The sequence below is a fragment of the Artemia franciscana genome, chromosome 10 (assembly GCF_032884065.1).
Source record: "Artemia franciscana chromosome 10, ASM3288406v1, whole genome shotgun sequence".
NCBI classification, from domain to species: Eukaryota; Metazoa; Arthropoda; class Branchiopoda; order Anostraca; family Artemiidae; genus Artemia; species Artemia franciscana.
In genome coordinates, this window is record NC_088872.1 from 18,491,418 (window position 1) to 18,508,934 (window position 17,517).

The 17,517-nt window shown below is 36.8% G+C and overlaps 1 protein-coding gene across 1 annotated transcript; it reads right to left on the minus strand.

Annotated features, from left to right (window-relative positions):
* Positions 1–14,875: 14,875 nt before the first annotated feature.
* Positions 14,876–16,078, minus strand: LOC136032406 (uncharacterized). Its single transcript, XM_065712716.1, has one exon. The coding sequence runs from the start codon at positions 16,076–16,078 to the stop codon at positions 14,876–14,878; it is 1,203 nt and encodes a 400-aa protein (XP_065568788.1).
* Positions 16,079–17,517: the final 1,439 nt, after the last annotated feature.

A 17,517-nucleotide genomic window follows, 5' to 3' on the forward strand; every position in this document is an offset into this window, starting at 1 on the left:
CCCTTCATATGCAAATATATAGCTCAAATTATATATTTTCTATCTATTCTTTTAATGCGTCTCATTTGTTTCAACTCGTTTACTTGTAAACTGAATCAATTGTGACGAAACTAAAACTGAAAAAACAGGTTAAAGAAAATGCATTGACAATATAAATTTTGGACTATTTGCACATAAGGGGGGGGGGTTGAAAGTATAGTGGGTCTGCATGCAAAATATGTTAGCTACAATTATTCTGCACATTATGAAGAAAGAATTGTTCCATTAGAATTAAAATAACTTCACTTCTTTAGTGGTGGCTATAAGACATAAGAACCCAATTTTCAAAAATTTAAAACATATGTATATATATATATATATATATATATATATATATATATATATATATATATATATATATATATATATATATATATAAGTGCAAAGCATACAAATTTTTACACAGAAACATAAGCCATTTCCTTACATGACTCTCTGAAGATGCGGTGGTTCAGTGCATTTTTTCCCATATAGTTTGCGCACTCCACTACAATTCTTAATACTCTTTTCTAGTTTTTGAGGCAAGATTTTGCTGCCAACGCATGCCTGTGCAGAACGCAATGGGTAAAATAGTGTGTAGTGCATTGGCTTTCACTAGAGCAGCAAAAACAGATTTTCTTTTCAGCAAGATAGGGGCTTCGTCCATACAAACTCCAAAAACCTTGTCCGAGGAAATAAGTTTATCTTTGAAGAAGTCATCCTCAAGTCTTTCCACATTAGCTGCCATAGTTGTCAAACAGTTCGTGATAACAAACGGCACAATAGTATGGAGTGACCTGGCTCAAAAGCAACCAAAAATCTAAAAAATGGAATTTTAATACCAATAGTTACATCAAAAGAATGAAATTTTAATGCTGAAATTTAAATGTGTAAGTTTCATCAAGTTTATTCTTACCCATCAAAAGTTAAGAGCCTGAAAAAAATTGCCTTATTTTAGAAAATAGGGGGAAACATCCCCTAAAAATCATAGAATCTTAAAGAAAATCCCACCATTAGATTCAACGCATCCGACAATCCCACTGCAGAAATTTCAATCTCCTATCTACAAAAATGTGGAATTTCGTATTTTTTGCCAGAAGACAGATCACGTATGGGTGTTTATTTGTTTTTGTTTTTTCCCCCAGGGGTGATCGATCGACCCAGTGGCTCTAGGATGTCGCGAAAGGGCTCATTCTAACGGAAATTAAAAGTTTTAGTGCCATTTCTATGTGACCAAAATATTGGAGGGCACCTAGGCCCCCTCCCTCACCCATTTTTTCACAAAGTCACCGGATCGAATAGCCATTCTGAGATCTGAGATAGCCATTCTGTTCAGCGTAGTTGAAAACCTAGTAATTATGTCTTTGGGGATGACTTGATCTCCCAGAGTCCCCAGGGGAGGGGCTGAAAGTTATAAACTTTCACCATTGTTTACATATAGAAATGGCTATCGGGAAGTGTACAGACGTTTTTAGGGGAAACTTTTCGAGTTGGGGTTGGGGTGGGTTGGGGTGGGGGGTTACATTGGAAGATCTTTTAATGGAGAAATTTATCATGAGCGAAGAGAATTTCCATGAAGGGGGCGCAGGATTTTCTAGTATTATTTAAAAAAAAAGAGAAAAAAAAATAAATAAAAAAAATTTCAGCTTGAAGTAAGGGTCAGCATTAAAAATTGAAACGAACAAAAAATATTATGCATATAAGGGGTTTCGTCACCACTACAATGCCTTGCTCTTTACGCCAAAGTATTTTTAATGATTTCAACTATTTATTCTACCGCCTTTGTGATTCAAGGGTCATATTTAGAGAATTCGGATAGAATTAAAGTTTTAATGTAAAGAGCAATATATTGACGGGGGGGGGGGGGGGAACGCCCTCATATAAGTAATAAAAATATATAAATATAGAAGTTCGTTACATTAGTTAATTCGTATGTTACGTATATTTATTACTAATAAAAACGTTCGTAAAAAAAAACAAAAAGTTCTATTTGTATTTTTAAGGAACCAAAAATCGGAGGGCAACTAGGTTTCCTCCCCCGACCCCTTGCCTTCAAAATCGTCCGATTAAAACTATGAGAAAGCCATTTAGCAAAAAGATAAATATTAATATGCAAATTTCGTTTTAAATATTCATGTACGGTGAGCCAAAATCAAAACATGTATTAATTAAAAAACGAAAGCTAATTATATATGTATATAACTTTTTAACGGGGAGGTGAAAAAAAAACTACAAGACTGGGGAGGTACAAGTAAACTACTAAGAAAGTAGGTACATGGGCCGAACTTGTTAGATTTTTCTAGGGAGCTTATCCAGATCAACGTGGGAACGGGCACTGGAGAGTGGGGCACACCCATCACTTCCAGTCCTTTTATCCTGGAAATTTTCTCTCTTTTTCGTTTGATTAATCTAAGAATCATTAAAAGAAACGTTGTTAGTCCCCAGAAAAATCCCCTGGAAAATTATTCTTTTGGAAAACCCTCCCCACATACAAAAGTGAGAAGCCAAAACTAAGTATGACGGGACAAAAATAATGAAAAAAGAAGTTTTAGAATATTGTACCTAGATTCCAAAATATAGTCAGAACGTATAGTGTAAAATATTGTGTAAAATCTATTTGTACATTTTTATTTATTTTAATTTTTTTAACGTCTTTGGGATTGCACACAGTGGGTTTTGATTTTGTTTGGCGTCCACCTTAACATCTGCTCAAAGCTTCACCATAGTATCCTAAGCTTTTTTTGGAGAGCCACGATCAAACAAACCCCCTTTTCCCAAATCTTATGAGTATACACTAAGCAACTTGCATAATTTACAACCCTTGCCACAACGTCTGTATTGGGTCAACTCGTCCCAGGGGGGATAATTATTTACCATTGACTATTTAAAATAAATGGCTATTTCAAAGTTTTAATCGGGTTTGCTTGGGGGGATGGTGGCTAAAAAGAGGGAGGGGGTAAGAGGGGAGTTGGTTGTCTTCTAATCGCCTTTGAATCTTGAAAATGGCACAAGAACTTCCAGTTTTTTTTCAAAAGATTTCCTCTCCGAAGTTTTTACGACTATCTCTTCCATATACGCCCCCACCAGTGGCGCCAATACATGGAAATTTAGGGGATGTGACAATAATTTTTTTTTACAAAAAAATGAAGACACGGCTCAAAAAATATTTTTCAAAATCTAACGAGGGGAGTTTTTGTTTTTTGTTTCCCCTTTCGATGAAAATACCAAAAGAGACCATTTTCAAAAGAAGGAGGTAATGGTCTCTCCCCCAATTAGCACCCCTGCCTCCAGCTAATTTGCTAGGCCTATGTTCATACAGACAGGTTACTTTTTGGGTAGCAGTGTGAAGAAACAAAAGAAATGCAAGTAATCGTGAGAGCTTTAATTAAATTCCGAAAAATTGTTTTGTGAAGTATCTGGGGATTTCCTTGATTGAAGTTCTCATCATTAAGAATAGAATAGATGAGTTTTTGTCATATATCTATAAGATAAATCGTTTATTGCCCGCTTCAACTAAAAGAAACTAAAACAGTGAATCTCAATATACTCACTTCTCATTGATTTTTTTAAAATTTATTCCAACAAAAGACAATTTGATGAGTGCGAAAAATGTTGTAATATTTGCTAAACTACCATTTCCTCTTCGTACAGGGGTGAATTGGTGCAGTCAGTGATTACTACTACTACTACTACTACTAATAACTCACTGCAGCACCAAGCCGCCTGAGGCCAACACAGCTACGCACGCTCCTCCTCCAACCTAATCTATTTAAAGCCTCCCTCTTTACACCCTCCCAGGAAGTTCCCATTTCCTTTAAATCCTTATTTATGACATCCTCCCAACCCAGACAAGGACGACCTGCTTTCCGTGTAGCCCCAGACGGTTGGCCAAAAAGGACAATCTTCGGTAATCTGTCATCCTTCATTCGTAGAACGTGGCCTAGCCATCTCAACCTTTCTTTCATTATAGCCCCAGAAAGCGGGATTGAACCACACTTTTCGTACAACCTACTGTTTGAAATGCGGTCAGTCAGCCGGGTACCCAGAACAATCCGTAGGCAATTTCTCTGGAAAACATCTAGTAAATTTTCATCTGCTTTTCGGAGTGTCCATGCTTCAGAGCCATATTTGACCACTGTCATCACTGTAGCTTCCAATATTCTAATCTTGGTTTGTAGGCTTATCTTTCTATTCTTCCAAACTTTTTTTAACTATGAAAAAACACCCTGAGCCTTAGCTATTCTACTTTTAACATCTTCACTGCTCCCACCATCTTTACTAATAATACTACCAAGGTAACTGAAGCTCCCAACCTGATCAATCTTTTCCTTACCTAAGGTCACCTGTTCATCTTCACTTATTCCTAACCTTAGTGACTTAGTCTTCTTAACATTAATTTTCAAGCCTATTTTAGCACCTTGAACTCGTAAAACCTCTAAAAATTCATTCATTTTGCTCACACTTTCATCTAATGTGCTTAAATCATCAGCATAATCTAAGTCCAGGGAAGTTTTTCCTCCCCATTTGATTCCATGGTCTACCAATGTCTTTCCTGTGCTCGTTAAGACAAAGTCCATCAAAACGATCCATATAAAAGGTGATAGAACACAACCCTGATTAACTCTTTATTTAATACAAAACCAGCTACTAACCTCATTTCCAACCTTAACCACAGCAGTATTATTCTCGTACATAGCACTAACCACTTTAATGTATTTTTCTGGTATACCATGTAACGATAAGACCTTTGTTAACGCTATTCTATCAACAGAATCGAAAGCTTGCTCATAATCGATAAAACTAAGGACCAAAGGTGTTTGACAACGAAGGGACTTCTCAATTATTAACCTAAGAGTGAAAACATGGTCGACACATCTTCTACCTTTTCTAAAACCACATTGTTCTTCCCTTAAAACTTTGTCTACAGCATGTCTCAGTCTAAAAAGTATCATATTACTCAGTAATTTGCTACCTACAGAGACCAGACTAATGCCTCGATAATTCCGACATTCACTCTTGTCACCTTTCTTATACAGTAGTTTAATTAAGGTTTTCCTAAAATCATTGGGTACTTCCCCTTTTTCAAAAATCATGTTCATAATCTTCAAGAGCTTATTCCTAACCTCAGTGCCACCATATTTAAGGAACTCATGAATCATACTATCAGCACCTGGGGCCTTATTATTTTTTAATCCTTCTAGTACTGTCGCTAATTCTTCCTCACTAAACAAATCTTCCTTCACATCCAAGGTATCACAAACTTTTTCATTTTCATCTATATCTTTTCCTGCAACTGTATCTTGGTTTAGCACATTCTCAAAATGTTCCACCCATCTTTCTTTAACTTTTTCCTTATCACTAATTGTGGCCCCATTTCTATCTTTAACTGGGACTAGTCCGGATCGGCTACTCCCTTTCAATTTATTAACATGCCAGTATAATATTTTACTATTATGCCGTCTAGCCGCATCTTCCGGATCCTCAAAAATTTTATCCATCGCCTCCATTTCACATCTCCTTAGTTCTATTTTAATGCTTTCTCCACTTTCTTTACATTCCTTTTGTTTTCATACGACCTATCGCTCAGATAATTCTTATACAAACCCATTCTACTCTCTATGAAACCTAAAGCTTTTTCACTAATATTCCTAGTTGCTGTCTTAGCACTCTTCCCTAGGACACCATCAGCAACTTCACAAATTGTTTTTCTGAAATTATTCCATCCATCTTCCACATTGTCAAATTTTAAACCCTCAAGTTTAGTAATCAACTGTTCCTGGAATTTTTTTCTCAAATTTTCATCCTGAAGTCTACCAACATCATAACTTTTCGGGAGGGAGTTACTCTTCCGAAATTTCAGCTTTAAATTAACCTTAGACACTACTAGATGGTGATCTTTACTTTTAACATCAATAACAGCACTCCTATACACCCTAGTATCTTGTATTGATCCTGCTAGTCTTCTGTTTACAATAACATAATCAATAAGGTTTGCTGTTTTACCATCACGTGAATACCATGTCAACTTACGGGCCATTTTGTGACCAAACACCGTATTGGTTATAACTAGGTTGTTATACCTACAAAATTGCAAAAGCCTATAGCCATTACTGTTTTCTTTTCCTACACCAAAATTACATAGGCTAGGATACCATCTATCCCTATTTCTACCAACCTGGGCATTAAAATCTCCTAGCAAAAACACCATATTTCTACCTGGTACCCTGTCTATTTGCTCCTGTAACTGTAAGTAAAATTCATCTGAGTCACTAGTATCTCCATTAGTTGGTTCAATGGGGGCATATAATACTATAACTGATACCCTAAACTTTTTAGTCATAAAATGAGCAATTAGTATTCTATTATTAATACCTTCCCAGCCTAAACAAGACTTAGCAGCTTCCTTATTCATCATGAGCCCTACTCCCTGTCTATGTACCCCATCCTTCCTTCCTGAGTAAACAAATCCTATGTCACCTAATTTCATGCTTCCTACCCCTGGGATATGAGTTTCTGAAACTCCTAATAAATCCAGTTCAAACCGTCTGAATTTGTCAGTCAAAATGTCGATGCGATAGTCATTTTTTAACGTCGTAACATTCCAAGTTCCAATTTTCATGTTCTTTAAATCTTTGAAATTATTTTGGCCTCAAGAAAAGCAGTGATCCCGGATACCAGTGCAGGATGGGGACCAACATATCTTCTCAAGTCTACACCGAAGCGCTTAAGCCGGCTTAGAACCGGACAGCAAGAAGTCCCTGGGACCTCCAGTAAGTTGGAGGCTTTGTGCAATCCTGGGCCCATCTTGGTCACAACATGGTTTTCAGCACTTGGCGATGCTCTTCTATCAACAAGAGTCGAAATCCTGCACAGACAGTCCCAAGCCTATTACCTCCGACTCATTATATATTCATGCCTACAAATATTATGCTACTACGGGGAGGCAGCCCATAGTAGATAAATTAGTTAGGAAGAGGTTTTTCAGCCCGAAAACGCCCATCAAAACAAACCAAGCCCAGAAAATTATCCAATAATCAGAATCCCGTACGAGTGCTGTGTTGTTTACTAGGCTATAATTTCCTCGAGGGGCGCCACTCCTCAAGTGGGAAAAATTGACCGCAAGTTTCCCAGTCTTGCAGGTACCCCGAAAGGGTCGAGGCAGCCCTTTACAGAGGCCATTGTCCATAAATCTGGATCTTACGCCCTGCCGCAGTTGTCCTCCTATAGAGGATCCTCCCACGATGGTGTTCTGCTTCACCATGCAATTTAACCCATTACTGGGAGAAGGTTTGTAACTCATCTGACGCGTGAACAGGGCAGTTGGCCCTGCTGAGTGTACATTTAAGGGGCCTTCTTCCTCCTCCACCTGAAATTATGACCCCCAGGGGAGGGTTTCCCAGTTTCTATTATGGGCCCCACTGGGACAAGGTCCTACTTGGAATCATTTCCAGTAATTAAATACGAAAAAAGAAATTTACCTGTGGAAAGCTCCTATTACTTTTAGGAAAGCTTCAATTATATTGAAGCTAAATAGAATTTAGCTTGAATGAAATTACCCGTTCTTGAACATTTTTTCCTGGTTGATTCTTGGACTAATCTTGGGTGTGAACAGGAGCTGGGACCCCACCCCTTTGACTGACCAACTAAATAACGTTTAAAGAACTGAAAAACAAGTGAAGCAAATTCTTATTGAAATAAAACGTTGGAAACCCCCATTGGTAATTTTTGAGGCAATATATTTGATTTAAAGAACGTTACTTTTAATTGATGAATCAAACCGGATTCGTCAATCAAATTTCCATTCATTTGAACAGAACGGGGTTTACAAGGATGAAAATATTCAGAAAATTTTTATTTGCCGAATCAGTCCGCAGCTAGGACTTTTGGCATTAAGTCAGGACTTATCACATCTTATCATGGGAAAGAGGCAATCACCAAGCTAGGGAGGGCAAGTTTCATGGGCTTTTGTGAAACAGCTTTATAATAGGTCTTGAAGATTTTTCAAGGGGGAACTTTGTTTTCTAGGTACAAGAAAAATTCAAACCCCTGTTACCGGCCACCTACAACCTTACGAGGGTTTCCGATTAGTATCTTAAATAAGGTCTGTTATGGTAGACTTGGTGGAAGAGGGTATTCGGATGGTTTACCTCATCTCTAGGTAAAAAAAACCCTCTGTAGAATTAGGATTGTTTTGTTTTCAAAACCGAAATTTACAGTAATTACAAGATTTGCAGAAATAATAGGCAATTTACGAATAATTTGGAAATCCTTTTATCATAAAACACATACGTTCATATTTTGTTTTACTGTTATTTATCATGCATCAGTTTTGTTTCATACCTGGCCTAATCAGCATTTTTGGTTCCACTAGTAGCCATTTTTGGTGCAGTAAATAGAGCCAGTTGGTAATTTCAATCTATTTCAATAATTTCAATAATTTCATTAATGAAATTATTAATTCCAATAATTTCAATATTAATAATTAATTTCAGGTAAGTTCAATAATTCAGGTAATTTCAAAGGTAATTTCAATAATTTCAAATTGGTTTGCAATTGCATTGTTATACCGTGCGCCAGCATGGCCCCTGAAACTGGAAGGTAAAATTTTTTTTCAATAGCTCCAAGCCGATAGGAAATCTCATAATGTTTTTTTTTTATCATTTTGGCCATGCTCAGGCTAAAAGAGTTGGTTCGCAAAAAAAAACACGAGAAATCGGCATAAAACTGCTGAATCTTGATTTTTGTGTTACTGAAAAACAGAGATATAGAGAAAAAAAGAGAGATAGAGATAACTTCAGATTTTTTTTCCAATGAGCCCTCTTTCGATAATCTAGGATCACAATTTCGATACAATAGCCCCTTATAAAAAGAAAAAAGAACCCACGTGTCACAATTCATCCCGGAAAAACTCCAATTTCATATTTTTGTATATAGTAGCTTCATTCACAGTCACATTTTTAAATTTAGTCGTATAATTTTACCCCCCCCCCCCCCTGTCAAGGGTTTTTTCACTTCTTTCACAAAACTTTTACAAATGTTTTCAGCCTGAGGTTTTGATGCGCAAGCTTGAAATTAATGAACTTTGTATATTTAGAATGGTGTAATTTTTCTCAGGTTCATAATTGCTTGTAGGCAACTTTAAAATTTACATGTTTGAATACAAAGAAAAAACCAATTAACTATTATAAAAATTCCTTTTTACAGTTGCTTTTATTGTTAGAACGAGTTGCTCTTTACTTACAGTTAGTTACCCCAAATGATTTTGCAGTTGAGATTTTGGAATTACTATTGATATAGAGAAAAACTTTTCTGGCACCGTCGGCTCAACCCCTATTTTACCCCTCAATTAAGAACAGCAATTTTTGGGATGGTTGTTATTCAATTAGTTAATATTATCCGGCACTGATCAAACAGTTTGTGGTAACGATCTGTAGTAGGGAGCAATCCGGCTCAATAGTAAACGAAACTTTAAAAAATGGGATTTTGATACTAATAGATACATCAAAAGAATCGGATTCTTATGCTGATATAAAATATATAAGTTTCATCAAATTTAGTCTTACATATTAAATGTTATGAGCTTGAAAACTGTTTCAAAAAGTAAATTTGATAGAAAGGGTCAAACTTTAGCGCTAAGAGCGGGGCGTTGAGGAGGGAGTTGCCCCTTTCATATACGGAGTAATTTCTGTTCGTTTTAAGTTTTAATGTCGCTTCTTACTTTCAGTTAAAAAGACATTGTTTTTTTTTTTCATTTAATTTAAGCATATAAATGACCGCGAAATGAAAACATCATTCCAGATTTTTTTTTTCAGGGTGACGAACGTTGTCCATAATTATCACGATCCTTTTAAAAATATATCTCTCAATTAGATCCGTATCCAGTATTTTTCTTCAGGAGGGGGGGGGGGCTACAATTTTTTTTAATGCACCAAAAATTTGTTTATATGCATTTTTGTTCCGTTTTTACAAGTCGGACAAACATTTCAGGTGTGGGGGCTCAAAATACCTATCCCATCCCCCACCCCCCCCAACAGGACCTTGCAGTCAAGTATCACTATTTTGGATCAATCCGCATGTATAGTGTTAGGTGCGCATGTGCATGTACGGTGGGTATTAGAAGCTGTACCAGAAGTGCCAAGTTCGAACTAGAAGCATCCTGAAATGGCATCACTTTCATCTAATCTTAGGCCTTTTCCACTGACGTTCAGTTATTGAAAGACAATTTTGTATTTTACTCCTATAGTCAAACCCACACTGAAAACCGATTGATATTACTCTTTGTCGAGTAAAAGCAAAAATTATACGATCCTTTTGGTTCGAATTCTACGTTTGTGGTACAGTTTATACTACCTGCAATACATTCGGATACACATTGATAGCACACAAGCGCACTGGTCACAAATAGTGATAATTGGTTCACATGCAAATGAGACCTGTGGACCCCGTTCACCACACTGTTTTTGTTCAAATGCAGCAAGTACCTAAAATTTTCTTTGGAGACTGCTATTGTGAAAAAAAACCTGTTAACTTTTTCAAAAGGAAACTTTTTTCTAATAGAATTGTTTTATTCATAGGGGGTAGAGTAGAACTTTCCCTGAAATTGCATTTCTGCTTGGAAAACGAACGATTAAACTTTCAGGCTGAAGAGAGGCCGACAACTGATGTCAAACTTCCGAGTTGGATGCAACATGGAATAAATGCAGGATCAGAAGCTTCGAGAAATGCAAAACCAGTACTAATTGTATTTATTTTTTATGAGAATCCTTCGATTTTATAGAATGTATTTCATGTCATTAGATTTAAGGAAATTCTTTGCTCAATCGACATTACACTAGCCTCACCCGACTAAAAAACTAGACTTCGCAAATGCTTTTCATATGGTAAAAACAAAGAATTTTCTATTATGAAAACCAATTTTTGGGTTGGCTTAATTGAATTTGTAACTGTTTATGAGGCCTCTTCAATTTCACACGAGCAACCAAAAGTGCATTTCGGGAAATATGTTTGATGATCGAGTTTATGACTAGCATCACTGAATTAAACAACTACTACCCTTTACGAATGCTTTTATATGGTAGAAACGATACTTTCTTATAGTGGAAGAAAATCTGCTTTTTTGCTTCACGTACAATGCAAAAACACTAGAGGTGTATTTTTAATTTCTCTTTAGGCTTCTTCACTTTTATAGGAGCAACTAGGAACAACATTTAGGGAATTCTTTTTGATTTCTATAACGTCACTCAACTTCAAGACTTCACTTCGCTTGAATAACTAAATACAGAATTCGTTACACTCGGTTAACTGCGATCAATAAAAAAATACCCTGAATAACATTTAGTTAACAGGACGTCTACTAGTTAAGGGGCTTACAATGAGCTACTACATTCGAGCCAAAAGAAGTCCCGAACAATTAAACTCAAACATGATTATGGGAAGTCAGTGCATCGAAGGTTGAAGTACGCCTAACAGAAAATTATTCAGCAGTCTCGCTCTTACATTATTTAAACTCGTAGAATGAATATCTGAATTGGTACCACATAATGCAGAGGAGCCACAGAAACACACTAGAAAGTTAAATGGCAAAAATGGTTGCATTATTATTACTGCTAGTGGAATCGACCTTCTGCTCTACTGGTATTAGAATTAACAGCTAAGTAGCCTAACTTGTAAAACTTCACCATACTAATGCCAATGTTACCGAGGAGGTGAAGCTGGAAATTTTAATTATTCCAGGTTATTAAATAGCCTGGTAAGAAACCTTTCCTGGTGCAATGAACAGAAAAGCACAATCATATCCTGTCAGTAATGTACTATAAATTAATTCAAACCCCTTGCAAAAACAAAAGTCGCAACAATGGTCAGGAGATTCGAATCTTTATAAAGTGTTAATTAATTATAGGCTATGTTTGCGTAATGTTGTTCTTGAATAACGATTTGTTTTATCTGAGATATTTATTTTTGAGCTGAAGCATTTACCCTGACGAGGTTATGCTGGAGCTGTTCCAGTACTGTGGGATGGTTTGGAGTCTCCACTCTGTTATAACCTTCTTCCTCCACGCTCTCGCGACGTTCTAGGACCATTGGGTCCTAAAAAAAAACACGCATCCGTGATTTGTCTTCTAGCAAAAACCACAAAATTCCATATTTTTGTAAATGAGAACTTGAAACTTCTAGAGTAGGGTTTTTTGATGCGTTGAATCTGAAGGTGCGATTTTTTTATGATTCTATTATTTTTAGGAGATGTTCCCCCCTATTTTCTAAAATAAGGCAACTTTTCTCAGGCTCTTAACTTTTGATACGTAAGACTAAACTTGATGATATCTAAAATCAGCATAAAAATATAATTTTTTAGTTGTAACGACTAGTATCAAAACTCTGCTTTTTAGAGTTTTGGTTACCATTGAGCCGGGCCAGTCGTTAGCAAGGCTCGTCTCCCGTTCGTCAGAAATAGCTGAAATTACTAAAAGTACTTCAGCATAAAGAGCGAGATATCTAGAAGGAGATGAAATCGTCATATGTGTAATAATTTCTGTTCTTTTTAACTTTTAATGAAGCTCCTTACTTTCAGTTGAAAAACTATTTCATGTTTATTTTTTATTGATTTTTTAAATAATTTTTGAAAGTTCTTCGCCCCCTTCATGGAATTTTTCTTTCCCCATGACAAATTCCTTCAAAGAAAGATCCTACTACGTAGCTCCCTCTCCTCAACCCCCCCCCCTCAAACGAAAAAAATCCCTTGGAAAATGTCCGTACACTTCCAAATAACCATTAATGTATATAAACACTATTCAAAGTTTGCAACTTGGAGCCCCCTCAGAGACTGTGGGGAAGTAAGTCATTCTAAAAACATGGTTGTATGTTTTTCGACTATGCTAAACAAAGCTGCTATCTCAAAATCTTTATTCGTTGACTTTGGGAAAATAACGAGCGTAGAAGGGGGCACAGGTTCCTCCAAGTTTCCACTTAAGAAGTGAACTAGAACTTTGAAATTTTCTCTAGAATGAGCTCTCTCGCCACATTCTAGAACCAATTTCCTAGGCCTAACTTTTTGAAAATCTTCATCAAACCCTTCCTTATTACAATCTTCGGTAATTGGTGTCTCTTCAACTTGTTTCTCTTTTTTAGAAGTACCTAACTAAGCAGCAGCTCTTTTAGCACTTTTCTTTCATTTTGCTTTAATATATTTTTCAGGGGGATTTTCTTCCTTCTTTGCATCTATCCTTAGTCCTGTTACTCTGTGGACATCTTATTTTACTGCAGTTGCCTCCTGCCTCTTCATGCTTTTGGCAGCTTGGGTTTCAATAGCAGGTTCAGTACCCTTTTTTGCGTTAGATTGACTTGTCATTTTCTCTGATTCTTTCTGTGAACTCCTTGTTATTGACAAGAAATTATTGTCTGATTTCTTCGTTCTCTTCTTTCGTCTTATTTTTGCCAACTTTTCCATCATTTACCAGTAGGTTTGACTGACATTTCTACTTCCGTTGACTGGATCTTATCTTGTGTGAGACTATTCAAACAAAATCTCACCTGCTTAATTTCAGCAATTCTCAACCTTTATATCAACGGCATTTTCAAGTGTATTTTGGCCTTTAGCGGAATGTTGTTCTAGAGTTAGTGAAAAGGTCTCTTCACGTGCACTAGGGCCTGCACCTTCCATTTTAGATGCTGCACTTTGTTTTGATTGTTTTCCCTTTTTTTTCAAATTCTTTTTATCCTTGCGCGAGAGTTTTGGTAGGTTGGTGTCCGGTCTCTTAGACCCAACTTTTTGAAAATCTTCACTGAATTCTCCTTATATCTTCCTCTTGTTTCCCTTTTTTAGAAGAACCTGACTTTGCAGCAGCTCTTTTAGCACTTTCCTTTGATTTTGCTTTGACGTATTTTTCAGGAATATTTTCTTCTTTTTTTGCATCTATCCCAATCCTGTTTTTCCTTAGGCATGTTCTTCTGCTGCAGTTGCCTCCTGCCTCTTCGTACTTTTGGCAGCTAGGGTTTCTAGAGCAGGTTCAGCAACCTCGGTCGTGTTAGATTAACTTGTCATTTCCTCTGATTTTTTCTGCGACTCATTGTTATTGACAAGAAATTCTTGTCTTATCTCTTCTTTCCCTTCTTTCGTCTTATTTTTACCAACTTTTTCCACCATTAACCAGCAGCTTTGACTGACATTTCAATTTTTGCTGAGAGGATCTTCTCTTTTGCAAGAACATTTACACAAAATCTCACCTGCTTTATTTGAACAATTCTCAACCTTGATATCAACGGCATTTTCAAGTGCCCTTGGTTTTTAGCAGAATGTTGTCTTAGAGACAGTGAAAAGGTCTCTTCACAAGCACTAGGGCCGGTACCTTCTATTTTAGATGCTGCACTTTTGTTTGGATCATTTTCCTTTTGTTTTTTGATTTCCTTTTATCCTTGCACGAGAGCTTTGGTAGGTTGGCGTCCAATTTCTTAGGCCCAATTTTTTGACAATCTTCACCGAGTCCTTCGTCATTACAATCTTCGGCAATTGGTGTCTCTTCCACTTGTTTCCCTTTTTTAAAAGTACCTGATTTTGCAGCAGCTCTTTTGGCAATTTTTGTTGGTTTAGCTTTTACGTATTTTACGGGAGATTTTCTTCTTTCTTTGCATCTATCTCAAGTCCTGTTATTTTTTGGGCATCTTCTTATACTGCAGTTGCCTCCTGCCTCTTCATGGTTTTGGCAGCTAGGATTTCTACAGCAGGTTCAGAAAGCTCCTTCGCGTTTGATTGACTTCTTTCGTTGACTGGATCTTCTCTTATTTGAGAATATTCACGCAAAATCTTACCTAATTCATTTGAGCAATTATCAACCTTTATATTAGCGGCACTTTCAAGTGCACCTTAGCCTTTAGCAGATTGTTGTTCTAGAGACAGTGAAAAGGTATCTTCACATGTACTAGGTCCAGCACCTTTCGTTTTAGATGGTGTACTTTTGGTTTGATCGGTTTCCTTTTGTTTATTTAATTTCTTTTTATCCTTGCGCGAGAGCTTTGGAAGGGTGGCGTCCAATTTTTTAGGCCCAACTTTTTGAAAATCTTCACGGAATTCTTCTTTATTACAATCCTCGGCAATTGGTTTCTCTTCCACTTGTTTCCCTTTTTGGGAAGTACCTGACTTTGCAGCAGCTCTTTTAGCACTTTTCTTTGATTTTGCTTTGACGTATTTTTCAGGGAGATTTTCTTCTTTCTTTGCATCTATCTCAAGTCCTGTTATTCTTTGGGCATCTTCTTCTACTGCAGTTGCCTCCTGCCTCTTCATGGTTTTGGCAGCTAGGGTTTCTACAGCAGGTTCAGCAAGCTCCTTCGCGTTAGATTGAATTGTCATTTCCGCTGATTCTTTCTGCGACTCCTTGCTATTGACAAAGAATTCTTGTCTGAATTCTTTGTTCCCTTCTTTCGTCTTATTTTTGTTTATTTTTTCCATCATTAACCAGTAACTTTGACTGACGTTTCTACTTTCGTTGACTGGATTGTCTCTTGTTTGAGAATATTCACGCAAAATCTTACCTAATTCATTTGAGCAATTATCAACCTTTATATCAACGGCACTTTCAAGTGCACCTTGGCCTTTAGCAGATTGTTGTTCTAGAGACAGGGAAAAGGTATCTTCACATGTACTAGGTCCGGTGCCTTCCGTTTTAGATGCTGCACTTTTGGTTTGATCGTTTTCCTTTTGTTTTTTTAATTTCTTTTTATCCTTGCGCGAGAGCTTTGGAAGGGTGGCGTCCAATTTTTTAGGCCCAACTTTTTGAAAATCTTCACGGAATCCTTCTTTATTACAATCTTCGGCAATTGGTTTCTCTTCCACTTTTTTCCCATTTTGGGAAGTACCTGACTTTGCAGCAGCTCTTTTAGCACTTCTCTTTGATTTTGCTTTGACGTATTTTTCAGGGAGATTTTCTTCTTTCTTTGCATCTATCCCCAGTTCTTTTATTCTTTGGGCATCTTCTTCTACTGCTGTTGCCTCCTGCCTCTTCATGGTTTCGGCAGCTAAGGTTTCTACAGCGGGTTCGGCAACCTCCTTCGCTTTAGATTGAGTTTTCATTTAGACCACTTTTGTTTCTAATCTACATTAATGATCTTGTTGATGGTATTCATCCCCATATTCACCCTGTTCTTTTTGCTGATGACAGTAATTTTTTCATTGCTGCGGTGGACCTGCCATCTGCCACTTCTATAGCTCAAGGTCTTCTTGATAAAGTAAAGGATTGGTGCTGGTCAAATGGTATGGCTCTTAACAGCCGAAAGAGTGCCATTGTCAACTTTAGGACCCCTTACCGCATGAGAGACGTACGGGAGCCAATCACCCTGACTTTTGGGAATGATATTATACCACAAGCTACTATGGTGAAACTTCTTGGTGTGTATCTTGACTGTTTTCTTTCTTTTAAACCGCATATAACTCACACCCGTTCCTTAATACTCCGCCAGTCTTCAATGTTGCACCGGATTAATTCATTTCTTCCTCCTGATATTATGGTTTCTCTTTATCATGCTTTTATTCATCCTTACCTTTCTTATTGCTGCTCTGTCTGGGGCAATACTAATAAATCTCTTCTCTGCTCACTTCAAAGAGCCCAAAATAGGGCAGTGAAGGCTACTTTTCTTCTCCCTCGGCTTTACCCTTCCTCTGATCTTTATAATGATACTGGAATAGCTCCGCTGGATCATATTATAGGTAAAAATACTCTTTATTTAGCGCATTCTGCTTTTCTAGGTACTCTTCCACCGACCCTGCAGCAGTTTTTCTCAAGGACAGGCTCAGGTAGGTACTTTTCTTCTTTGCGTAATTCTTCTCGACGATTTATTTTACCAAAACGATCCTCTACAGCAGCTCAGAGGTCTCCTGTATATCAGTCAATTCTATTATGGAACTCCATCCCTTTGGATGTCCCTCTTTTTCTTTCTGCAAATGCATTATTTCGTCGGGTCTTTCCAGTTAAATAATTTTTGTCTCTCTTTTAATTCTATCCCAATTTGTATGTCACTTCTCTTCTTTTAAAATCTTGTCTTGTTCCAGTGTTTTTTTTTTTTTTTTTTTTTTTTTTTTTTTTTTTTTTTTTTTTTTTTTTTTTTTTTTTTTTTTTTTTTTATATATTTTATAAGTGTTCTTTTTTTTTTTTTTTTGTGCTCTGTGGCCCATTACAAGCATAGCTTCTTGGGCCTATTAATTGATTTACTCTTGTAATAGTTTTCTTTAGTATTAATAAATTGATTGATTGATTGAAAGGACCCAACAAAGAGAAAGTTATCATTTATACAAAGAGCTTAGGTCAGTAAAACATTTGCCACTTCTTCTAGTTGTGGACAAGGATTCAACGTTTTTTCTGACTTGGTCGTTGATTCCAAGTGTTTTCTTTGCAACGCTGTCAATGTTGTTTACTTCAAGTTCAAGCTCTTTATTAATCAATAAGAAATATTTCCATTTCTAACTATCAAATTAATGACCTACCGTGAGAACAACTCGCGCGTGGGTTTATACAC